General features: G+C 45.2%; 1 protein-coding gene across 5 annotated transcripts in view; it reads left to right on the plus strand.

The window, feature by feature from the left end:
• The window catches only part of LOC121505433 (E3 ubiquitin-protein ligase RNF123), a 252,243-nt gene that overhangs the window by 81,183 nt on the left and 146,210 nt on the right, over positions 1–24,850 (plus strand). For all 5 annotated transcript variants that reach the window (XR_005991562.1, XM_041780775.1, XM_041780784.1 and 2 more), the window contains 5 exons: positions 762–901; positions 12,418–12,474; positions 12,840–12,971; positions 21,665–21,740; positions 21,871–21,955. Coding sequence is in view for 4 of the 5 variants with exons in the window: in XM_041780775.1 (XP_041636709.1) it covers positions 762–901; positions 12,418–12,474; positions 12,840–12,971; positions 21,665–21,740; positions 21,871–21,955 (490 nt within the window). In the remaining variant the exon portion in view is untranslated. The remainder of the gene's footprint in view (positions 1–761; positions 902–12,417; positions 12,475–12,839; positions 12,972–21,664; positions 21,741–21,870; positions 21,956–24,850) is intronic.

The raw sequence follows: 24,850 nt of genomic DNA on the forward strand, positions 1-24,850 counted from the left end.
TGCTACGATGTATAACTGTGGGAGAACTATATAAACTCAGCCTAGGTGTTAAATTTAACACTATGGGAGTTAAATTAACACTGACATAGAGCTGATTTGTTATTACTGAAGAAGAGATAACCAGCACAACTGGGAGTAATTTTTCACTCCTCAGGCTTGATTTAACCTGTAGTGTTAAGTTCTATTAACACTGTAGTGTTAGCCAGTGTTCATTTTTTACTCAATTTTGAGTTAATTTTACTCTGAAATTTTAACACTGGGCAAAGAGTTAATTTAAGACCAATTCTGATAAGCACCAAATACACTCGGACACAGTGTTAAATTTAACTCTTAAAGTGTTGATTTAACACTGCAAAATTTGCTGTGTGGTTATTTTTTCAGGTTAAATATGAAATATGGATATCACAGCTTAACTATACTATGGACCGTGGTTTTGCTGACCTCCATGGGTCCCCAGTCTGGTTGGGTCCCAGAAAGCTCTCCCATTTTTCCCCCTAATGGGCGGCCTTGTCTCCACATGACTATTCTAGAACGTTCATGGCTGTTCAACCACCTTTAGGTACAGTGGGGGTCCCCGGTCTCTGGCATCCTTATTTTGGGGGTCGCGGGCTGAAGTGTTGAGAACCCCACTGTTCTAAATATCAGCTAACCTCCTCTTCCCTAGATACAGTCAGGTTAACCATGGGAACTCAGTCAGAATGAAATGTTTTAACGCTCCAATGTTTGTTTGCCTGCTCCCCCCTCCACTCTGATTGGTCTAGAGCCGTGCCCGTCGTTGCTGCTGCAGAGACACATGGCGGAGCTTCTCAGCATGGACAAAGACATGGCTGCCTCCTTCCTCAACAGCGTCCTGAACCAGCTCAACTGGGCCTTCTCTGAGTTCATCGGCATGATCCAAGAGGTGAGGGGGCCTCACACCGAAACATACCAGGCTTACAGTAAAGAGATAATATCTCCCAATGTGACCAGCACAGCTTTGTCACCCACAGCCTAGGAATGAGAAGTCTGGTTTTACTCATTACGAGGAATACAGGTGTTATTTGTGTTTTTAAGTCTCTAAATCATGTCTGGCTGGACCATCCAGGTGAGTGTAACCCTAGTGGAAGGAGATATCATCGTCTAGATACAAGACACCAACACAAAATGACTGTAGGCATACAGTTCAACATCATAAAGGTTTATAATGTTTTTTCTGCGTGATAATATCTTCTTTTAGTTTATTTAGACTGACGGGTGTGTGTCCCGTTCATCTGGAGTCAAACTAACACAGCATTTCATCAGAACAACATCAGACCACCAGTCAGACGTGGTGGTGGTGAGATGGTCTGGACCAGGACCTGGACTATTACCTTCAACTGATGGAACCATGAATTTTGCACACCTTCCAGAAAGTTCCTCTTCTGTCTTGTTGGTCCTCAGATTATTTTCCCAGAAGTCTTGGGGATCATCAGGGTGTTTTTGGTCTAATGTGAGACGAGCCTTTGTGTTCTTTTTGCCCAGCATCGTTGCCCAGTCTCTTTCTGATGGTTGAGTCATGACCTCTGACCTTGACTGAGTTGGTGAGGTCTGCAGGTCTCTAGATGTTGGGACGTCCTGGATGAGTCGTCCATGTTCTCTTGGAGTCATGTTGGTAGGCCGGCCACTCCTGGGAAGGTTCACACAAACAGTCTTTCTCTTATGTTGACTGTCCTATGTTGACAAGTTTTGAAAAATGGAGCAAAGCCTCCTCGCCAGTAGTAGAGGAAAGGGCCCAACATCCCCAGCTTCACCAAAATTCTGTCTCTGATGATATCATGAAAGCTTGTATCTTTGTCTAATATTGAAATTAGTTTGATGATCTGAAACATTTAGGTGACAAATATGTAAAAAACAGAAATCAGGAAAGAGGAAGTACTTTTTCCCAGGACTGTAGTTGTTGGTCCCACCATGAGCCCTTTTCATCACAGAAGATCTCTGGGTTGGATTGTTGAGTTTATCTTCAGTCAGAGTTCTAATCAGAGCTGTTCAGAAACAGGAAGTAGTCCACACGTAAAAATAGATCTGCGTTTGTTTCTCTCTAATGAGATTATTCTGGCTTTTAGATAAATCCTCAGTAAAACACTGTGAATCATCAGATTCAGCTCCACTCTGTTTTCTAATTGATCATCATCCTGTGGGAATATCTCCTGTTTTCAGCCCAGTTAATCGTTCCCTGGGTGATGAGCAGAAGTCAGAGCTGACGTCCCTGGGTTAGGGTTAGGGTTTGGTTCTTGACCGTGTCATTAGCAGCTCAGCTCTGTGGGTGCTGATGTCTGTTAGATCAGACTGTATATCAGGGTTTCCGTGGGGTCTTAAAATGTCTAAAATTCTCTTAAAATCTCATAAAATGTCTTAAATATGATTTTTAAAGGTCTTAAAAATGTATTATTAATGTATTATTATAACAGAATCGCGGAATTGGCCAATAAAGCAGAAATAGCGGAAATTGAATGAATTTGATTGAAATGCTGTTTTGTTTTTAGAAAGAGGAACGTATATCTGAGCAATATGTCCCTGGGGGAACACTAAAGCGGGGCACATCTTGTCCCTCACTCACCCCGCCCCCTCCTAAACAAAAACAGCATGTCAAAGCGGCTGTACCAAACACCGGCAAACATCACGTAGCCCCATACGGGCCAGTACCGTGGGACTTCATGTTGCACCTTCAAGAAAACTCATCCGTGCTTCGAGTTATTTTACCTCACCACCTGAGCGGTGTGTCTCACCTCACGCGAGGCACACCGCTCACCCATCGGAGGCTCAAAATCGAGTCAGACGGACTCTAGATTTTATGAAGTCCTACAGTCTAAATGATGTTAAATTCGAGTAACAGTTAGCTTAATAATTCATCCTGTAGATACTGTAGTTCCCTTTGGTTGCTTAACGAGGCAACACGTGTCCGGACTAACGTAGCGCTCTGATATGAGGCAGACGGACAGACAGCGAGGATGGGGAGAAACGAGGAGAGAACTGTTACAGTCAGGAGGAGAACAGTGCAGCATCAGACTGATGGACTGTTACAGACTGAGAGAGTAAATAAGTTTAGGTAACAGGTTTACTATTAACCATTCAACTTTAATGTGACCTTCTTATTAAGTTACTATCACTGTCTGTGATGAGAGAACAGAAGGACTTCTTCATCTACATCAGAAACATCAGTTAGGATGGGATTATTCAGTTATGTCCATAATAATAACAGTGTGTTTAAAAAGGTGAGTAAACCTCAAAATTCTTCAAATAAATTGTATTTTAATGAACACAAATGCATTGGGGACACTGCACATTCTATTTAAAAGCAAGAAAGTTGGAAAAAGTAATTGAATTTGATAATATTTGACAGAAAGTCAAGAAATATAATGTTAAAAAAAATAGCAGTGTTGACATCTTTCTTTACAAACTCAAAAATGTACTGTATAAACTAAGAAATGCTTGAAGATTCAACTTTCCTGAGAATCGTAAACTAATATTTAGTTGCATAACTACGGTTTCATCTGTGGTACATGGAGTCGACCAACTTCTGGCACTGGTCAACAGGTATTCCAGCCCAGGACAATTGTACTACGTTCCACAATTCCTCTGTATTTCTTGGTTTTGCCTCATGAACAGCATTTTTTATGTCAGCCCATAAGTTTTCTATGGGATTAAGGTCTGGGGATTGTGCTGGCCACTCCATTACTTGAATTCTGTTTGTCTGGAACCATGATTTTGCTCGCTTGCTGGTGTGTTTGGGGTCATTGTCTTGTTGAAACACCCATTTCAAGGGCATTTCCTCTTCAGCATACGACAACATGACTTCTTCCAGTATTCTGATGTACTCAAACTGATCCGTGATCCCTGGTATGCGATAAACAGGACCAACACCATAGTACGAGAAACATCCCCATATCATGATGCTTGCACCACCATGCTTCACCGTCTTCACTGTGTACTGTGGCTTGAATTCAGTGTTTGCAGGACGTCTGACAAACTGTCTGTGGCCCTCAGACCCAAAAAGAACAATCTTACTCTCATCAGTCCACAAAATATTACGCCATTTCTTTTTAGGCCAGTCAATGTGTTCTTTGGCAAATTGTAACCGCTTCAGCACATGTATTTTTTTTAACTATGGGACTTTGCGTGGGCTTCTTGCTGGTAGCTTGGCTTCACATAGACGTCGTCTGATTGTTACAGTACTCACAGGCAATCTTAGATCTTCTTTGACCCTCTGGAGCTGATCATTGGCTGAGCCTTTGTCATTTTGATTACTCTCCGATCCATTCAAATAGTCATTTTTCTTTTTCTTCCTTGCCTTTCTGGTTTTGGCTGCCATTTTAAAGCATTTGATATCATTTTAGCTGAACAGCCTATCATTTTCTGCACTTCTTTATAGGTTTTCCCCTCTTTTATTAATTTCTTAATCAAAGAACACTCCTCTTCTGAACAGTGTCTTGAACGACCCATTTTACTCTGTTTTTCAAGGACAAATGCACAGCCAGCATATGCAGCATCAGCTGCCTTGATCCTTAAATAAGGGCCACCTGTTTAACACCTATTTTTTTCACATAATCAATGACCTCACTAATTGAACTTGGCACTGCTATTTTTTTGAACATGCCCCTTTCAGTAAATGATTCAGTTTCACAGAATCAGCAGCATGCATGTCATTCCTGTTGGGTCTGTTGGTTTTCTATACCTTTACTAAACCTTCTAGAAACTTATTTGCAGTGTAGAAGTTGAAATTCTAACAAAAACAGTGATTTATCTCGCTAGTGATGTGGGACTGCTATTATTTTGAACACAACTGTACACGTGGATGTGTCTTATGTTGGAAATATCTGACTGTTAAACTGGTTTTAATTATTTTATATCAGGGTTATCCAAACAACGGCTCCTGGGCTAACTGTGGCCCTTATTCAATAAATTTAAGGTTATTTCTATTTAATTAGTGAACATTTGATTCATTTACATAAACAGGGCACTCTTTTATGGTAAAATAAGTGGAAAGGTTAAAAAACAGAATTCCAAAAAACATTAAAATGGGAAAAATGGAATTTGGCAAAAAATACAACAGATTTCATAGGGCCCTACTTATACTTTGCAAGTAATTGGGCCTCCAATTTTCCTTCATGTCTTTTTTACTTTTTGCTAGTATGGATGTGAAAGGTTCTTAAATTTTATTTATTATGGTCTTAAAAATGTCTTAAAAGCCTTAAATTTGACTTGTTGAAACCTGCAGAGACCCTGGTATATGAATAGAGGACATGTCTTTGGTTCCTCTTGTTGGACAAAGGTGGAGTCACATTTGGCAGCCATCTTGGTCTAGTGGTGTCATTTGAAGCCATGACACTGGTGCCTCGCCCCTTCCTCTGACCTTTCAACTTGCTGATAACTCACTGGTGGCGGAACAGATTCTTGTGTCCAGGGCCCTGCTGTAATCACAGGCCTTAGTTTGCCTCCCACTCTCCTGCACTGATCTGTGTTAAAAATTGGCAAACACCTAAAACTGAAAAACATGGGATGTTGATAAAGGTTTTAAAAATGTCCCTCAGGAAATGCCTCAATAATGCCAGCAGTTTAACTGAGATTTATGAAATTTGGTGTGTAGATGTGGTTTTGGGAGATCTACAGGAAAACCCAGTTGGACTGTTTGACTTTCTGACTGACTGACTGACCAACTGTCTGACTGTCTAATTGTCTGACTGACTGACTAACTAACTGACTGTCTGACTGACTGACTGAGTGTTTGACTTTCTGACTGACTGTCTGACCGACTGTCCTTCTGTCTGTCTGACTGACTGACTGACTGACTGTCCTTCTGTCTGTATGACTGACTGACTGACTGACTGTCTGACTGACTTACTGTCTGACTGACTGTCTGACCGACTGTCCTTCTGTCTGCCTGACTGTCTGACTGAGTGTTTGACTTTCTGACTGACTGAGTGACTGCCGGACTGACTGACTGACTGACTTACTGACTGACTGACTGACCAACTGTCTGTCTAATTGTCTGACTGACTGTCTGTCTCACTGACTGACTGACTGACCAACTGTCTCCTGTCTAATTGTCTGACTGACTGTCGGACTGACTGTCTGTCTGACTGACTGACTGACTGACTGACTGTCTGACTGTCTTATTGTCTGACTGACTGTCTGACTGACTGTCCTTCTGTCTGTCTGACTGACTGATTTTCTGACTGTCTGACTGACCAACTGTCTGACTGACTGTACCGACTGTCCTTCTGTCTGTCTCACTGACTGACTGACTGTCTGGTTGTCAGACTGACTGACTGACTGACTGACTGACTGTCTGTCTGACTGACTGACTGACTGTCTGTTTGTCTGACTGTCTGACTGACTGACTGACTGTCTGGCTGACTGACTGTCTGTCTATCTGACAGACTGACCATCTGTCTCTGATGATATCATGAAAGCTTGTATCTTTGTCTAATATTGAAATTAGTTTGATGATCTGAAACATTTAGGTGACAAATATGTAAAAAACAGAAATCAGGAAAGAGGAAGTACTTTTTCCCAGGACTGTAGTTGTTGGTCCCACCATGAGCCCTTTTCATCACAGAAGATCTCTGGGTTGGATTGTTGAGTTTATCTTCAGTCAGAGTTCTAATCAGAGCTGTTCAGAAACAGGAAGTAGTCCACACGTAAAAATAGATCTGCGTTTGTTTCTCTCTAATGAGATTATTCTGGCTTTTAGATAAATCCTCAGTAAAACACTGTGAATCATCAGATTCAGCTCCACTCTGTTTTCTAATTGATCATCATCCTGTGGGAATATCTCCTGTTTTCAGCCCAGTTAATCGTTCCCTGGGTGATGAGCAGAAGTCAGAGCTGACGCCCTGGGTTAGGGTTAGGTTTGAGCAGCTCAGCTCTTAGATCAGACTGTATATCAGGGTTTCCGTGTCTTAAAATGTCTAAAAAAAATCTCATAAAATGTCTTAAATATGATTTTTAAAGGTCTTAAAAATGTATTATTAATGTATTATTATAACAGAATCATGAATTGGCCAATAAAGCAGAAATAGCGAAATTGAATGAATTTGATTGAAATGCTGTTTTGTTTTTAGAAAGAGGAACTATATCTGAGCAATATGTCTGACTGACTGACACTAACTGTCTGTCCTCACTGACCCCGCCTCCTAAACAAAAACAGCATGTCAAAGCGGCTGTACCAAACACCGACTGTCTGACTGTCTGATTGTCTGATTGACTGCCTGACTGACTGTCGTGACTTCATGTCTGCACCTTCAAGAAAACTCATCCGTCTGTTATTTTGACTGACTGACTGAGCTGTCTGACTGCCTGACTGACTGGCTGACTGACTCACTCTTACTGAGGCTCAAAATCGAGTCAGACTGACTCTAGATTTTATGAAGTCCTACAGTCTAAATGATGTTAAATTCGTTTTTCTGTCTGTCTGTCTGTCTTTCACTGACTGACTGACTGTCTGGTTCCCTTTCTGTCTGTCTGACTGACTGACACTGTCTGACTGACCGAGCTGACTGATATGAGGCAGACGGACAGACAGACTGACTGATGGACTGACTGACTGAGACTGTCTGTTATGTCAGACTGACTGAACAGTCTGACATCTGACTGACTGACTGACTGACTGACTGTCTGTCTGACTGACTGACTGACTGTCTGTTTGTCTGACTGTCTGACTGACTGACTGACTGTCTGGCTGACTGACTGTCTGTCTATCTGACAGACTGACCATCTGTCTGTCTTCGACTGACTGTCTTATTGTCTGACTGACTGTCTGACTGTCTGACTGACTGACTGACAGACTGATTGACTGTCTGACTGACTGAATGACTGACTGTATACTGTCTATCTGACTAAATGACTGACTGACTGACTGACTGACCGACTGTCTGATTGTCTGATTGACTGACTGACTGACTGTCTTTCTTGCTGACTGACTCTCTGACTGTCTGTCTGACTGACTGACTTACTGACTGTCTGTCTGTCTGACTGACTGACTGTCTGACTGACTGATTGAATGACCGACCGACTGTCTGACTGTCTGATTGACTGCCTGACTGACTGTCTGACTGTCTGTCTGGTTGTCTGAGTGTCTGTCTGACTGACTGACTGACCAACTGTCTGACTGCCTGACTGACTGGCTGACTGACTGTCTTGTTGTCTTACTGACTGTAAGACTGAATGTATGACTGTCTGTCTGTCTGACTGACTGACTATCTGTCTGTTTTTCTGTCTGTCTGTCTGTCTTTCGGACTGACTGACTGACTGTCTGGTTGTCTGTCTGTCTGACTGACTGACTGTCTGACTGACTGACTGACTGACTGACTGTCTGACTGACTGACTGACTGACTGACTGACTGTCTGATTGTCTGACTGGCTGACTGACTGACTGACTGTCTGGCTGACTGACTGTCTGTCTATCTGACAGACTGACCATCTGTCTGTCTTCGACTGACTGTCTTATTGTCTGACTGACTGTCTGACTGTCGGACTGACTGACTGACTGACTGAGTGATTGACTGTCTGACTGACTGACTGACTGACTGTATACTGTCTGTCTGACTAAATGACTGACTGACTGACTGACTGTCTGATTGACTGTCTGTCAGTCTGACAGTCTGTCTGTCTGACTGACTGACTGTCTTTCTGTCTGTCTCTCTGACTGACTGACTGACTGTCTTACTGTCTGACTGTCTGACTGACTGTCTGACTATCTGTCTGTTTTTCTGTCTTTCTGTCTGTCTGACTGACTGACTGTCTGTCTGACTGACTGACTGACCAACTGTCTGACTGTCTGTCTCTCTGTGTCTGATTGTCTGACTTACTGTCTGTCTGTCTCTCTGTCTGACTGACTGACTGACTGTCTGTATGTGTCTGTCTGACTGACTGACTGTCTGACTGACTGACTGTCTGTCTATCTGACAGACTGACCATCTGTCTGTCTTCGACTGACTGTCTTATTGTCTGACTGTCTGACTGACTGACTGACTGTCTGGCTGACTGACTGTCTGTCTATCTGACAGACTGACCATCTGTCTGTCTTCGACTGACTGTCTTATTGTCTGACTGACTGTCTGACTGTCTGACTGACTGACTGACAGACTGATTGACTGTCTGACTGACTGAATGACTGACTGTATACTGTCTATCTGACTAAATGACTGACTGACTGACTGACTGACCGACTGTCTGATTGTCTGATTGACTGACTGACTGACTGTCTTTCTTGCTGACTGACTCTCTGACTGTCTGTCTGACTGACTGACTTACTGACTGTCTGTCTGTCTGACTGACTGACTGTCTGACTGACTGATTGAATGACCGACCGACTGTCTGACTGTCTGATTGTCTGATTGACTGCCTGACTGTCTGTCTGGTTGTCTGAGTGTCTGTCTGACTGACTGACTGACTAACTGTCTGACTGCCTGACTGACAGACTGATTGACTGTCTGACTGACTGAATGACTGACTGTATACTGTCTATCTGACTAAATGACTGACTGACTGACTGACTGACCGACTGTCTGATTGTCTGATTGACTGACTGACTGACTGTCTTTCTTGCTGACTGACTCTCTGACTGTCTGTCTGACTGACTGACTTACTAACTGTCTGTCTGTCTGACTGACTGACTGTCTGACTGACTGATTGAATGACCGACCGACTGTCTGACTGTCTGATTGTCTGATTGACTGCCTGACTGACTGTCTGACTGTCTGTCTGGTTGTCTGAGTGTCTGTCTGACTGACTGACTGACTAACTGTCTGACTGCCTGACTGACTGGCTGACTGACTGTCTTATTGTCTTACTGACTGTAAGACTGAATGTATGACTGTCTGTCTGTCTGACTGACTGACTATCTGTCTGTTTTTCTGTCTGTCTGTCTGTCTTTCGGACTGACTGACTGACTGTCTGGTTGTCTGTCTGTCTGACTGACTGACTGTCTGACTGACTGACTGACTGACTGACTGTCTGACTGACTGACTGACTGACTGACTGACTGTCTGGTTGTCAGACTGACTGACTGTCTGTCTGACTGACTGACTGACTGACTGACTGACTGACTGACTTACTGTCTGACTGTCTAATTGACTGACTTACTGACTGACTGATTGACTGTCTGACTGATTGACTGTCTGACTGACTGTCCTTCTGTCTGTCTGTCTGACTGACTGACTGTCTGACTGACTGACTGACTGACTGTCTGACTGACTGTCCTTCTGTCTGTCTGACTGACTGACTGACTGACTGACTGACTGACTGTCTGACTGACTGTCCTTCTGTCTGTCTGTCTGACTGACTGACTGTCTGACTGACTGACTGACTGACTGTCTGACTGACTGTCCTTCTGTCTGTCTGTCTGACTGACTGACTGTCTGACTGACTGACTGACTGACTGACTGTCTGACTGTCTGACTGACTGTCCTTCTGTCTGTCTGACTGACTGACTGACTGACTGACTGACTGTCTGACTGACTGTCCTTCTGTCTGTCTGTCTGACTGACTGACTGTCTGACTGACTGACTGACTGACTGTCTGACTGACTGTCCTTCTGTCTGTCTGTCTGACTGACTGACTGTCTGACTGACTGACTGTCTGACTGACTGACTGACTGTCTGACTGACTGACTGACTGTCTGACTGACTGACTGACTGACTGACTGTCTGACTGACTGACTGACTGACTGACTGACTGACTGACTGACTGACCGACTGACTGTCTGACTGACTGACTGAATGACTGACCAACTGACTGTCTGACTGTCGGACTGACTGACTGACTGACTGACTGACTGACTGACTGACTGACTGTCTGACTGACTGACTGACTGACTGACTGACTGACTGACTGACTGACTGAATGACTGACTGACTGACTGACTGTCTGACTGACTGACTGACTGACTGACTTTCTGACTGACTGACTGACTGTCTGACTGACTGACTGAATGACTGTCTGACTGACTGTCTGACTGACTGACTGACTGACTTTCTGACTGACTGACTGTCTGACTGACTGTCCTTCTGTCTGTCTGACTGACTGACTGACTGACTGACTGTCTGACTGACTGTCCTTCTGTCTGTCTGTCTGACTGACTGACTGTCTGACTGACTGACTGACTGACTGACTGTCTGACTGTTCCAGGTGTCTGTCTGACTGACTGACCTGTCTGACTGACCTGTCTGACTGGTCAGTCTGTCTGACTGTCGGACTGACTGACTGTCTGACTGACTGGTCCCTGACTGATCTGTCTGACTGGTCCTGTCCCTGTCTGACTGACTGACTGACTGACTGACTGACTGACTGACTGACTGACTGACTGACTGACTGACTGACTGACTGACTGACTGACTGACTGACTGACTGACAGACTGACTGACTGACTGACTGACTGACTGACTGACTGACTGACTGACTGACTGACTGACTGACTGACTGACTGACTGACTTTCTGACTGACTGACTGACTGTCTGACTGACTGACTGAATGACTGTCTGACTGACTGTCTGACTGACTGACTGACTGACTTTCTGACTGACTGACTGACTGTCTGACTGACTGACTTACTGTCTGTCTGACTGTCTGAGTTCTGATCCCTTCAGTGTCGTACATACAGAGTTATTTAGTTTAGTTGTAGTCTGAGCCATTTCTAATGGCTTCCACTGTAGAGTTCAATTTGGACGTAGCTTTATGAAAATGTCAGTTCTTCTACCACAGGACCCGATATCTGTATGAAATAGATGAGAATCAAACAACACTGAAATCTTTTTTTGATGTGAGAAATGTTTTGTGCTTTTGCTGACCTCCCTCAGAGTATGTGATAGTTCCAGAGGACCGACTTGAGGACCCTTTTTTTAAAGATGCATGTTTTGGGATTTTTATGCTTTTACTCATAGAGGAGGACAGTGGACAGAGTCCGAAATAGGTCCTGGAGAGTGGGGGAGACACATGCAGGAAAGGAGCCACAGGCAGGACTTGAACCCTGGCCACCTGTGCACAGGGGTGCCTTAAATCACCAGGCCATCTGCAACACCCAAGGACCCTTTTTCCTCATCAGAGTTTTTAAAATGATTCCTGGAGGATCTAACTTCACTGTATTTCACCCATTATAAAGTCTTCCTGTGAGGAAAAGCAGTTAGATTAGTTCTGCTCTGTTTTCCAACTTTAACTTATCTCGCTGATAACCATAGTAAAATACCTTATTGGTCCGTGTGATACTAAATATTTAAACAGAGCTTTTCTCTGAGAAAATCAAAATAAAGGTAATATTATCCATAGAGTCCTATAACCACCGTGTTCAGTTTTATTCCTGTGTACCTTCTGTTGTATGGGTATCTCCAAGGTGTCATCATCATCTCCACAAATGCAGAGGTGTGTTTATCTACTTTTCTTTCCTCCTCTCTCTTCTCTGTCAGATCCAACAGGCTGCAGAGCGTCCAGAGAGAAACTTCGTGGACACTCGTCAACTAAAGGTAAAATCCCACACTTCTGAAACTAGAACTCCAGGAACATCAGCTTTATCACGCTTCTCTGGTTTTGTCTCTTTGGCTGGCCGCTGACTAGACGACAGCTGCACAGTCAGCCAATCAATCACCAATAATTGTTGGTTTCAGCCCTAATATGCATCTCTGTAATTGAAATATTGAACTCTGACTTTTGTCTCAATGCTGTCAAAGATTTACCAATAAAGACAACACACTTTTGTTTGCCCCTTTCAAAATAAAAGCACTAAATGAACAGTTTGAATCAGGAGAACTGATCCTTCACTAGATCTCAGTCCTGTGATCGATGTCAGACAGACCGGTCTGTCTTCATATTTGACTATTTTGTGTTCCAGGTGTGTGCGACGTGCTTCGACCTGTCGGTCAGTCTGCTGCGGGTCCTGGAGATGACGGTCACTCTGGTCCCTGAGATCTTCCTGGACTGGTCCCGTCCCTCTGCAGAGCTGCTCCTCAGACGACTTGCTCAGGTTGGTCACTTTTACAGACCTTTTATCATCAAGTTCAGACCATGTATATCTGAAATGTTGCTCTCTGGAGCAGGGCAACTTTAATTTTGAGAAATTAGAAATAAAAACAAGATATTAAAGGCTAATAGAAGGCAAATGAAACTAGAAAAGCCAAAGTATAAGACAGCTGGTAAATTAAAGAGTAAAAGTTGTGATCATCCCTCCGAGAGTCGGTACCTTATCGTGGTGAACCCGGGGGCATTAGCCCCCAGTAGGATCTCCCATGCAAATAGGTCCCAGGGTAGGGTCGAGACAAAGATTGATTCAGGACAGCTCTCATGATTAGGAACCTACGGTCTGGAGTCACCTAGCCTGGAATAGGGAAACTGGGGTGCCCTGGAGCCAGACCTGGGGGAGGTAGCACTACAGCGAGTGTTTGGTGGCCAGGCTTTACTCCATGGGCCCAGCTGGGCACAGCTGAAAAAGACAACATGGAGCCAACACCCTGTGGGCTCATCACCTGCAGGGATAGGCATGAGGGTCAGGTGCACTGGAGACCAGGGGGCAGGCAAGGGTGGAGGCCTAGGGGTACTAACCCCCAGCAGCATACCTGGTTTAGGGTAGGGGTATATACTGTCTATAAAGCTATGTATGTATGTATCTATCTATCTATCTATATATATGTTTGTATTTATATATATATATATATATATATATATATATATATATATAATCAGGAAGAACCATGCAGATTCTGTTGTGGTCCTGGGACAGTGGACCAGCTCTTCACTCTTGCAGGGCTCCTTCAGAGAGCATGGGAGTTTGCTAATCCAGTCTACATTTTGACTTTGACTTCCCTTGGGGGCCTTGGGGGGGAGGGGGTATAGGGTCCCGTGGCCCCTGCAGTGAGCCATTAGGTCTCTCTACCGGTGAAGTGAGAGTAGTTTCCGCATCCTCAGCACAAAGTGGAGCATGTACCCGGTGTGTTTTGGCCTCTGCCAGGGCTGTCCCTTGTCTCTGATTCTGTCTGGGATTTTTATGGGCAGGATCTCAAGGCACAGTGACAGGGTTCCTTGTTCAGAGAGCAGAGAGAGAAAGTGGTGGATTGCTCCCTCCGGGTAAATGGACATAAACTTGTATAATGCTTTCTAGCCATCCGGCTACTCAAAGCACTTTTACACCACAGGTCAGACCTACCCATTCACACCCTCTCACTCAGTTCACTCACTCATTCATTCACTGATGGCAGAGGTTGCTCCCTGACAGACGCCCAGTCATGGAGTGAGTCTTTGCCCCAAGTGATGGAGTTCAAGAATGGACCGTGAGATCGACGGGCGGATTGGTGAAGGCTCAGCAGGTTTGAAGGCACTAGACCGTACTGTTGTGGTGAAGAGGGAGCTGAGCCAGAAGGCAGGGTGGATCTGTGTCCCCACCTTCACCTATGGTCATGAACTCTGGGTAATGACTGAAAGAAGGAGATCGCAGGTTCAAGTGGTTGAGATGAGAGTCCTCAAGAGGGTGGCTGGGTTCAGCCTTAGGGATAGGATGAGGAGCTCAGAGATCCAGAAGGATCTCAAAGTAGAGCCACTGCTCCTTCACGTCGAAAGGAGCTAGTTGAGGTGGTTCAGGCATCAGGATGCCTTTTGGTCGCCTTTCTGTGGGGGTCTTCTGGGCATGTCCAACTGGGAGGATACCTCGGGGTAGACTGAAAACTCGCTGGAGGGATGATGGAGAGATTATACATCTCATCTGGCCTAGGAGCGCCTGAGGAACTGGAAAATGTTGCTGGAGAGAGGGATGTCTGGGTTGACTTACTTTGCCTGCTGCCACTACGAGCCGACCCCAGGTAAGCAGAAGAAGAAGATGGATGAAGCTGTGATCACAAAGAGATCATAAGCTCACTGAGCCCAGAAGGCCTGACCATCCGTCTCTCTGAGGCTGTCAGTGATGAAGGCTGTAATGCTGATGTTTCTGCAGCTCTGTTTGATTGTTTGAAGGATTAAGTTATTAAATCTTTGTGACTACATGACATGTTTAATTTCTGTGAAGCTTTCCATCGCTGCTGCTTCTAAACCAACCCTTGTAACACAGAAGATGTTCACAAAACGACAAACCAAACTGACGGACTTTAAATGAAGGCTGTGGAAATGTTGGATTCTCTGATATGTTTTAATACCTAGTCAATTAAAACAATTAAATCTGGACTTATTAATGATCCTCAGTTTTAAGAAAAGAAAAAAGAGCTCAGTTTCTCTGTCAATTTTCCCCAAAAGTCGATAAGAGAGAGCGGTAGAGTTGGATTTAAATTCACAGGTTGATAATAAAAATGTTCATTTTTCTTAAAGAAAAGGGAGTGACACTGTCTTAGAACAGCTAACCACTAGAAAGGATCAAATTTTAACTGAGTTTAAAAACATTAAAAGAACAATTACCAGTTCAGGAGCAAACAGAAAGCCTGAGAGTGTAGGGCACTGCTCATTGGTCAGATGCTGTGATGTCACACTTTGTGTGTGGGGTGTTGGTGTGTGTGTGGGACTCCCCATGATGTCATATCCTTTGATGATGTCACATTCCATTGATGATGTCATAGTCCTTTGATGCTTTGATGTTGGTGTTGGCTTTCATGTTGGTCAGGAGTGAATGACCACTAGTGAGGCTCTAACCCTAACTTATGATTCAGATTAACATAGTAATAATAACATTGACATTTCAGGGTTTATTTTACAAAATGTCACGAGAATCTGCCGTCAGCGTTAGTACGTATAGGACTCCCAAAGAGTTCCCGAGCACGTCTGAAGGAGATGACACATCGTCGTCCTCTTCAGATGGAGAGTCTGCCATCAGCGTTAGTATGTATAGGACTCCCAAAGAGTTCCCGAGCACGTCTGAAGGAGATGACACATCGTCGTCCTCTTCAGATGAAGAGTCTGCCGTCAGCGTTAGTATGTATAGGACTCCCAAAGAGTTCCCGAGCACGTCTGAAGGAGATGACACATCATCATCCTCTTCAGATGAAGAGTCTGACAACATCCTGGGTGTCCTCTCGTCCCCGACCTCTAAATATCTGATTCTGTCTTTGCTGGGAGAGGGCACCTTTGGAAAAGTGGCTAAATGTATAAAGACAGCCACAAAGGAAATAGTGGCTGTGAAGGTCATCAAACACCAAGAATTTACCAAGGAGGCCCAGAAAGAGGTGGAAATCCTGCAGCACCTGAGAGCATTCGGCCCAGACAGGTACAACTTTGTCAAATTTAACGACAGCTTTGTGGACAGGGGGAATATCTGTCTGGAGTTTGAAATTCTTGATGTGAGTCTGTGGGATTTCATGATGAAGAAACCGGCGTTCTCTCTGACCCTGAAGGAAATTCGGCCAATTCTACAGCAGGTAGGGAGGGCGCTAGAATTACTTAAGAGCCAGGGAATTGCTCATTCAGACCTCAAACCAGACAACATCATGTTGGTAGACCACAAAAACCTGCAGCTGAAGGTTAAGGTGATCGACTTTGGGCTGGGGTGTTGCCTGGTGAAGGTCCTACCTGGTGCGTACATTCAGACCAGATATTACAGGGCTCCAGAGATCATCCTAGGATCTCCGTTCAATGCAGGCATTGACATGTGGTCTCTGGGCTGCATCGCTGCAGAGTTGTTCCTTGGTCGTGCTCTTTTCGCGGGACACTGTGAATACGACATGTTGAGACATATGGAACATACTCTGGGTCAGCTCCCAGAGCAAGTCCTCAACAAAGGAACCATTACTGACTGTTTTTATACTAAGAGACAGGGAAGACGCCAGTGGAGGTTAATGACACCTGAGGAATATGGAGCTGACTACTGTTCTAAGATCAGGTTTAACTCCCTGGATGACATCAGGAATGTACGGCAAATTTGTCATGGATCGCTGGAAGACACCATGGCAGAGAGCGACGATCTGGATAACTTCATCGAGTTACTGAAAAAGATGCTCCATCTAGACGTCAGTAAAAGGATCACACCTGGCCAGCTTTTGGAGGATCCTTTTATCACCATGAGGGACCTCGCTGATAACTTTCCCGACAGCTTCTACGTCAAATCCTGCTGTGAACAGATGGAGGTGTGTCAGGTCTCAGACACCTGGTGGGGTCAGCAGGATCTGATGGGCCAGCAACCGTCCACCAGCACTGCCAGCCCCGCCAGCATCCCCAGACCAGTTATACCAGCCTGGCACAGCCACCAAGAGCACCCCGCCATACTGGGAATAGCATCAGACGTTTCTAGCAACCTCTCCATTGACCAGGGACGAGCTCCCCTGAAACGGTCTAGAGACTTGATGATGGCGACCAGAGAAACTGGTTCCAGACGCCCGGAGGGAAAAAGGAGGAGAAATGTCTCTGAGGACCAGACGTATACAGTCCTACAAGAAGGGTCTACAACCTCCAAGAGGACCTGGGACAGTTTTACAGCAGGACATAGTGGACAAGGGGAACTAGATGAGGACTCACCAGAGGACAAGAAGGTGAAGCTGATGCTCCCCCAGAACCAGCAAGATGGTCAGGGTGCAGCAGGAGCTAGACTAAAGAGGAAGAGGTCCTGGAACATTTTTAATGGCTTGTACATTGGCTTCAGGAAAATAAAGAGTCATTCTCCAGAGAGGAAAAAGATGAAGAATGATGACAGGATGGAATCCCCAAAAACATCCTCTCAGAAGGCTACCATCCCAGAATCCCTGAACCCAAAGCTAAAATGTAATGCTAAAATGGGCAATGTCCCGGATACCAAGACTAGAACGTTGAGGAAAAGGACCTGGGACACTTTTAAAGCTTCACACGCTGAATATCAGAAACCTAGATCTGGTTCAGACAGGAAATCTGATGATTCACCAGAGGCTAAAATAAGGAAAATGAACTAGGATGAGGACAAGAAAAATTCAGAAATGGCCTAAGGAAGAGCTGATTAGATTTTGGGAGTGATCCAGATCACCGTCTGGATCCAGGAATTTTTTAAAGGATTCCTTACTATTGGGAGATGGGGCTAATGGCGGAGGTCTGCGCTCTCCGAGTGCTTTTCTAGTTTATGGAATTAATTTTGTGTCAGAGAGACTGAGACAAGACTTCTTTGGCATCGACCAAAAACAACCTTTGAGAACAAAAAGAAAACGTGATCGCAGCATAAATGCAACGAATTGGAACTGAACAACTTCTGGAGGATAGGAACTTGGAGACACTTTCACCATAAGAGATAGTTTAGACCCTGCTGTACTGCTGTTGAAGCAGGAGGCCGTGGAGGGAAGACGACAGGAGAGGAGCCGTAGCCGGTTCTGGAGTCCGAGGCTGCCGTGTCAGCTCAGTTGTTCTTTGTGATCGTTGAGCTGGTCTGTTCAGTCACGGTGCCGATATGGATCCCCAGAACAGAGATGAACACAGCAAGGTGGATCTTTCCCGGACTCTAGGGGAAATCGTCTCGTCCCAAAAACAGTTTTTAATTCGTCCAATTAATATCAAATTAATGTCTCAAAACATTGACATCACTTAGATTATGGAATCACAGTGAAGTCTAGCACGCGGGAAAAAGAGGAAAAACAAAAACTGTTTTTAGACAAAGTTAGCGCAAAGGTTCTAGAAAGATTAACTAATTTTGTGCTAGGTCGAAATCTGATTCTAGGTCCAGTTGGTTCATTGGACCCGGCACAGCTTGGGGACATGAGCACAGAAGCGGAGGCAGAACTGAACTGCTGCACTGAACTGAACTGAACTCCGGTTCTGACATCAGTTTTAACCAAGAGGGAGGAGGAAGGAGTCTTCTTTTCTCTAAGTTCCCTCCTAGGAATCAAACACATGCCACTCTTCTTCAAGTTATTAATTCTATAAGAACATGTATAACATAAATGGTTCTGACATTTTTAGAATAACAACAATAAAACTATCATGCAATAAACATGACCCCTCCCTGAGCTGCCACCTTATCGTGGTGGAGGGGTTTGCGTGTCTCAGTGATCCTAGGAGCTAGGTTGTCGGGGGCTTCATGCCCCTGGTAGGGTCTCCCAAGGCAATCAGGTCCTAGGTGAGGGACCAGACGAAGTGCAGCTCAAAAACCTTATATGGCAGAGCAGCAGGACGGTCTCCACTCTCCCTCGCCCTGACGTGAGCCACCAGGGCACCCTCCTGGAGCCAGGCCTGGGAGTGGGGCTCGATGGTGAGTACCTGGTGGCCGGGCGTGCACCCATGGGGCCCAGCCGAGTACAGCCCAAAGAACCAACATAGGACCCCCCCTCCAGTGGACTCACCACCCGTAGGAGGGGCCATAGAGGTTGGGTGACGTGTGAGCTGGGTGGCTCACACGTCCCGGGCTGGCAGCCTGTACATTGGGGTTTACCCCGGTGAATGAGAGGGAAGCCTCCCTCCACCGTCGGGTGGGGGGACGGGTCCTGACTGTTGTTTGTGCGTATTCACCAGATGGCAGTGCAGAGTACCCACCCTTTTTGGAGTCGCTAGAGGGGGTGCTGGAGAGCGCTCCTTCTGGGGACTCCCTCGTTCTGCTGGGTTACTTCAATGCTCATGTGGGCAATGACAGTGAGACCTGGAAGGGAGTGATTGGGAGCAATGGCCCCACTGATCTGAACCTGTTGCTGGACTTTTGTGCTCATCATGAAATGTCTATAAAAAACACTATGTTCAGGCATAAGGGTGTCCACATGTGCAGTTGGCACAAGGACACCCTAGCTCGCAGTTTGATAATCGATTTTGTACTTGTATCATTGGACTTGCGGCCACATGTCCTGGATACTTGGGTAAAGAGATGGGTGGAGCTGTCAACTGTTCACTACCTGATTGTGAGTTTGCACCACTGGTGGTACCGGCAGGCCATGCGGTTTGCGGCTTCAGAAGTTGCCACGGCAAGAACTCGGACGTGGGAGGAGTTTGGAGAGACCATGGAGAACGACTTTCGTACGGCTTCAAGAAGATTCTGGACCACCATCCGGCATCTCAGGACAGGGAAACAGTGCGATGTCAACACCTTATATGGTGGGGATGGCGCGCTGTTGACCTCGACTCGGGACGTTGTGGGTCGGTGGAAGGAATACTTCGAAGACCTCCTCAATCCCATCGACACACCTTCCAGTGAGGAAGGAGAGTCTGGGGGCTTGGGTGTGGGCTCTTCTATTTCTGGGGCTGAGGTTGCCGAGGTGGTCAAAAAGTTCCTTGGTGGCAGGGCCCCGGGGGTGGATGAGATCCGCCCTGAGTTCGGGGGTCCTTGAGACGAGGGTCCGTCAGATAGTCGATCCTCAGATCCAGGAGGAGCAATGTGGTTTTTTGTCCTGGTCGTGGAACAGTGGACCAGCTCTACACTTTCGGTAGGGTCCTGGAGGGTGCACTGGAGTTTGCCCAACCAGCCTACATGTGTTTTGTGGACCTGGAGAATGCATTCGACCGTGTCCCGCAGGGAATCCTGTGGAGAGTGCTCTGGGAGTATGGGGTGCCAGATAAGGGCTGTTCAGTCCCTGTACAACCGGTGCCAGAGCTTGGTCCGCACTGCCGGAAGTAAGTCGAACCCATTTCCGTTGTGGGTTGAACTCCAACCGGGCTGCCCTTTATCACCAGTTCTATTCATAACTTTCATGGACAGAATTTCTAGGCACAGCCAGGGCGTTGAGGGGGTCCGGTTTGGTGGCCTCAGAATCAGCTCTCTGCTTTTTGCGGATGATGTGGTTCTGTTGGCTTCATCAGGCCATGACCTACAGCTCTCACTGGAATGGTTCACAACTGAGTGTGAAGCAGCTGGCATGAGAATCAGCACCTCCAAATCTGATGCCATGGTCCTCAGTTGGAACAGGGTGGAATTCCCTCTCCAGGCCGGGAATGAGATCCTGCCCCAAGTGGAGGAGTTCAAGTATCTCGGGGTCTTGTTCACAAGTGAGGGAAGAATGGAACGGGAGATTGACAGGCGGATCGGTGCGGATTCAGCAGTGATGCGGTCTCTGCATCGGTCTGTTGTGGTGGAGAAAGAGCTGAGTCGAAAGGCAAAGCTCTCAATTTACCGGTCGATCTACGTTCCTACCCTCACATATGGCCATGAACTGTGGGTTGTGACTGAAAGAATGAGATCACAGATACAGGCAGCTGAAATGAGTTTCCTCCGCAGGGTGTCTGGGCTCTCCCTTAGAGATAGGTTGAGAAGCTCGGCCATCCGGGAGAGACTCGGCGTAGAGCCGCTGCTCCTCCGTGTCCTCCGAGGAGCCAGATGAGGTGGCTCGGGCATCTGGTCTGGATGCCTCCTGGACGCCTCCCTGGTGGCTGTAGGTGTCGTGCTGCTCCACGTCCTCCTCCTGTCAGTCTTCGAGCGCCCCTGTTGATCAGGCAGTGGTCCCTGTCAGTTACTGGCAGTTGTTAGCTTTTAAGCTAGCCAGGAGTTGTAGTTGAGACTGAGGTGTTCTTTGCACCTTTTTTGGGTTTTTCTTGATGGAAATTTCCCGTTCTTTCTCTCAGAGGTATCCTGGACCATCCATCTTCTTTGTTTTCACAGGTTTCAACACATGCTGTCAACTTAATTTTGAAAAACACTATAAGTCTAAGATAAAACTTAAGAGTGCATCTTTCTTGCTGCCAACTGCTTGCCCAGCAACAGAGATCAGTCTACTGTCCAGAATTTTCCTCCTCTATCACACCGACAATGACCTTTGACCTTTTGTGGTAGTGGGTGTGGTGTAACACTCTGAGTGTGTGGTGTGTTTCCTCCTGCAGCTGCTGAACCAGGTGTTGAACAGAGTCACCGCTGAGAAGAACCTGTTTGATCGAGTCGTCAACCTCAGACTGCCAGGTACACCAGCGCTAACCTTTCCACACATCCTTATCTGACATGGATTTGGACGCTGGTTTTGTTAACTGATGCTTAAACTTAGATTAAATATACATAAAAATACATATATGGAATTCTTCTGTGTTTCCAGGTCTGGAGAGCGTCGATCATTACCCCATCCTCGTAGCTGTTACCGGGATTTTGGTTCGAATCCTGGTGGATGGAGACAGACAAGGGTAGGATGTTTTTCTGTTTTTTTGCTTTAGCTGGATTTTTACCCATAATGCACTTGCTGTGGGCTGTTCATTGTGGTCTGTAGTGATTCTACACAGAGGTACACATCTGTGTCGACCGATTCAGAGAATCTGTGGAGCAGCTGCCTCAGTCTGTGAGAGAGTTTGTGTTTGTTAGAGGAGTTTTGATGATAAAGTGGAGAAAAGGAACGTAAACCTGTGGTGTTAGAGCTCTGAGAATCACTGAAGTTAAGCCCAAGGAGGATTCTTCTGCTTTGCTCTTACAGTTATGTACAGCCTGTATCTGTGGCTGATATTTAGCACTGGGACTGTGGTAGAATTTGGTGCATAAGACAAGCTTTCTATAGCTGTATTTCATCTAGAGAGTCGACTTTGATCAAATGCTTAGACATGCAACATCATCTCTGCGGGTCGTCAGACGCTAACGTGAGTGAAAATGTTCCTCGTTCATGAGTGTTCTGCTTCTCTGCTGAGATATACCGGAGTCCATGAAGACACAGATCAGAGCGGTGGGGGTTAGCATTAGTTGGAACTGTTTTTTCTAACCTTTTAGGTCTCAGCCTTGCATTTAAAGCATAACAGCACCTACTCAGGCCTGCACTTACACTGACTGTTCCCCTAAAAACCTAGTGAATGCCCCCCAGCGGGGATTTCTTGATGATATAATTGCATGTGTGTTGGATCAGTAGCATTGGTGCTAGCTTCCTGGCTAACAGTTACTTAGTTTGGAGATAAAAATTGGTTCAAGCTATGATTTGGTTCTGGTGTTGAAATTATGTATTCATGTCACTTTTTAACCCTTTTTATCGCTGTTTCCACCAGTTTTACCACATTTGTTTCACACCAAACTTAACTTTCACTTTTGTAGCCAGTTTTTGCTGTTTTTTCCTTTCCTTACCCATATTTGCTGCTTTATTCCATTTTTGCCTCTTTAACCCTCTGGTATCCCTTGTGCCAAAAAACACTTAATTGATATTTTTTAATTAAAAACTTTGTCCTCTTTCACAATTAATATTATCATGTATTGTATTTTTGTTCATTTTTGCACAATTTTCAAGATTCTGTCCCAGCCACAACAATCAGCCCAACATAAATAAAGTAAACCTTTTTATAGCGTTAATATCCCTGCTGTGTAAAAGTCCCCATTCAAACCCATTCAAACCACTTCTTTAGATCCATACACCATTAAGGCATGAATCATGCATTTTCTGGTTTCTGGGCTTCATTTGAGAGTTGGGGCTTTACATTTGCACCTGGACCATTTTTTTACCCTGTGATATCACTTTTACCATATAGGGGCGAGGGCAGGAAGTACATGTTTTTCCACCAGATTTCAGTGTTCTACTGCCCTCTGCTCCCCTTTTCACTAACTCTCTGAGGTTTTGTTTCAGTGCAGATCAGTGTGTGAGTCTGTGAGTGTGTCTGCAATAATCAAAAAATAAGTTCTCTTATTTTCTTGTAGTAACTAGCAAAAAAATCATTTTGCAATCATCCATAAATAAGTTATTCACTTTCAGTGTAATATCTTGAAAAAAATCAATTTGTGTTTTTCTTCATCATAAAATGCTGTTTGTTTACATTACAAACATGGCAGTTAAAGGGTTAAAAAACATGGAAATTATTGAGTATTTGGTATTTTTGTTAATGGCCCAAGTTGATGAAATAAGGAAAAAATTAAAGAATGAAAAATAAACTAATATAACTTTTTTATTTACAGTAATAACCCCCTTGTGTCAAAACTGGCTGTTTAACATGTGTCCAAACGGGACTTCCGGTGTTCTTGCAGCCAGCCTCTAGTGGACACTCGCGGTACAGCAATTTTTTGCACTTCTGCATTGGCTTCATTTTTCAGGACTGGAGGTTGCAGCTTGCTGAAAACACACTCTTTTCCAGGGGTAGTTTTCAGGTCAGCAGCTGCTGCCTGTGACAGGCCAGGAGTCCCTCACATTTGCTGCATGTCTTCTGTGTGATATTTTCTTGATATACAGAAATATGAAGCATATAGAGCTATTTTAAAACAACGTTACAGTTTCTCATGAGGAAAGCAGGATTCATTTTATTAGTAGCAACACTGAGCGCTGGTAAGAAGTGCTCTGAAAATGAGGCTGTAGGCGCTGCCAGCTGGCTCTGGACACTGCCCCTGATTGTTTAAGCTACAGTTTGCTGCTGGCAGGTGCTTCAGGTAAGGTAGCAGCTTAGGCTCCTGCAACGATGGCTGCAGGCTTTGCTCGCAGCTGTCATTGCAGTGTTATCTCTGGGACCTTCTGATGAACGATGACCTTTGGCTTTGGCCCTGAAATGATGATACAGTGATAGTTTTTTTGTCACTTCTCACCCATTTTTTTTGCTTTCTGACTCTTTCCCTCCCCATTTCCGTACATTTTTGTTGCTTTCTGACCATTTTTGCCTCCTTTAACTTATTGTTATTGCTACTTCAAGCTGTTTTTGCCACTTTTCCCCTCTTAGTTTGTGGCTCTTGCAAAGGTATTTTTCAATAATTTGTCTCTTTGGTTGAGTAACGCTGCTCTAGCTTTTTTAATATTGTGACCTTATTATGAAGTGTCGCAGCTTCTTGTATTGAATGTGAATGTGAAGCGGGTAGAAGTGCTCTGAAAAGAACCAGGGGATGATAAGGGGACATGATGGGACAGGACAACAGGAAACCAACCAATCAGAGACCAGATCTGATCTTCAGTCCTGTACATCATCGGTAACTGTCGCCTTTTCATCAACATTTAATCAAGCTCTAATTAATAGAGCCGGTCCTCCAGTGACACACAATCTAAACCCATTTCCCCTGTGTGACTCTCAGAGCGGGGGGGCGGCGTGAAGGGCTGTGGGCTGATTGTGGATCATGAAATGTTGTTGAGGAGAAAA

Source organism: Cheilinus undulatus, linkage group 3 (genome assembly GCF_018320785.1).
Source record: "Cheilinus undulatus linkage group 3, ASM1832078v1, whole genome shotgun sequence".
NCBI classification, from domain to species: Eukaryota; Metazoa; Chordata; class Actinopteri; order Labriformes; family Labridae; genus Cheilinus; species Cheilinus undulatus.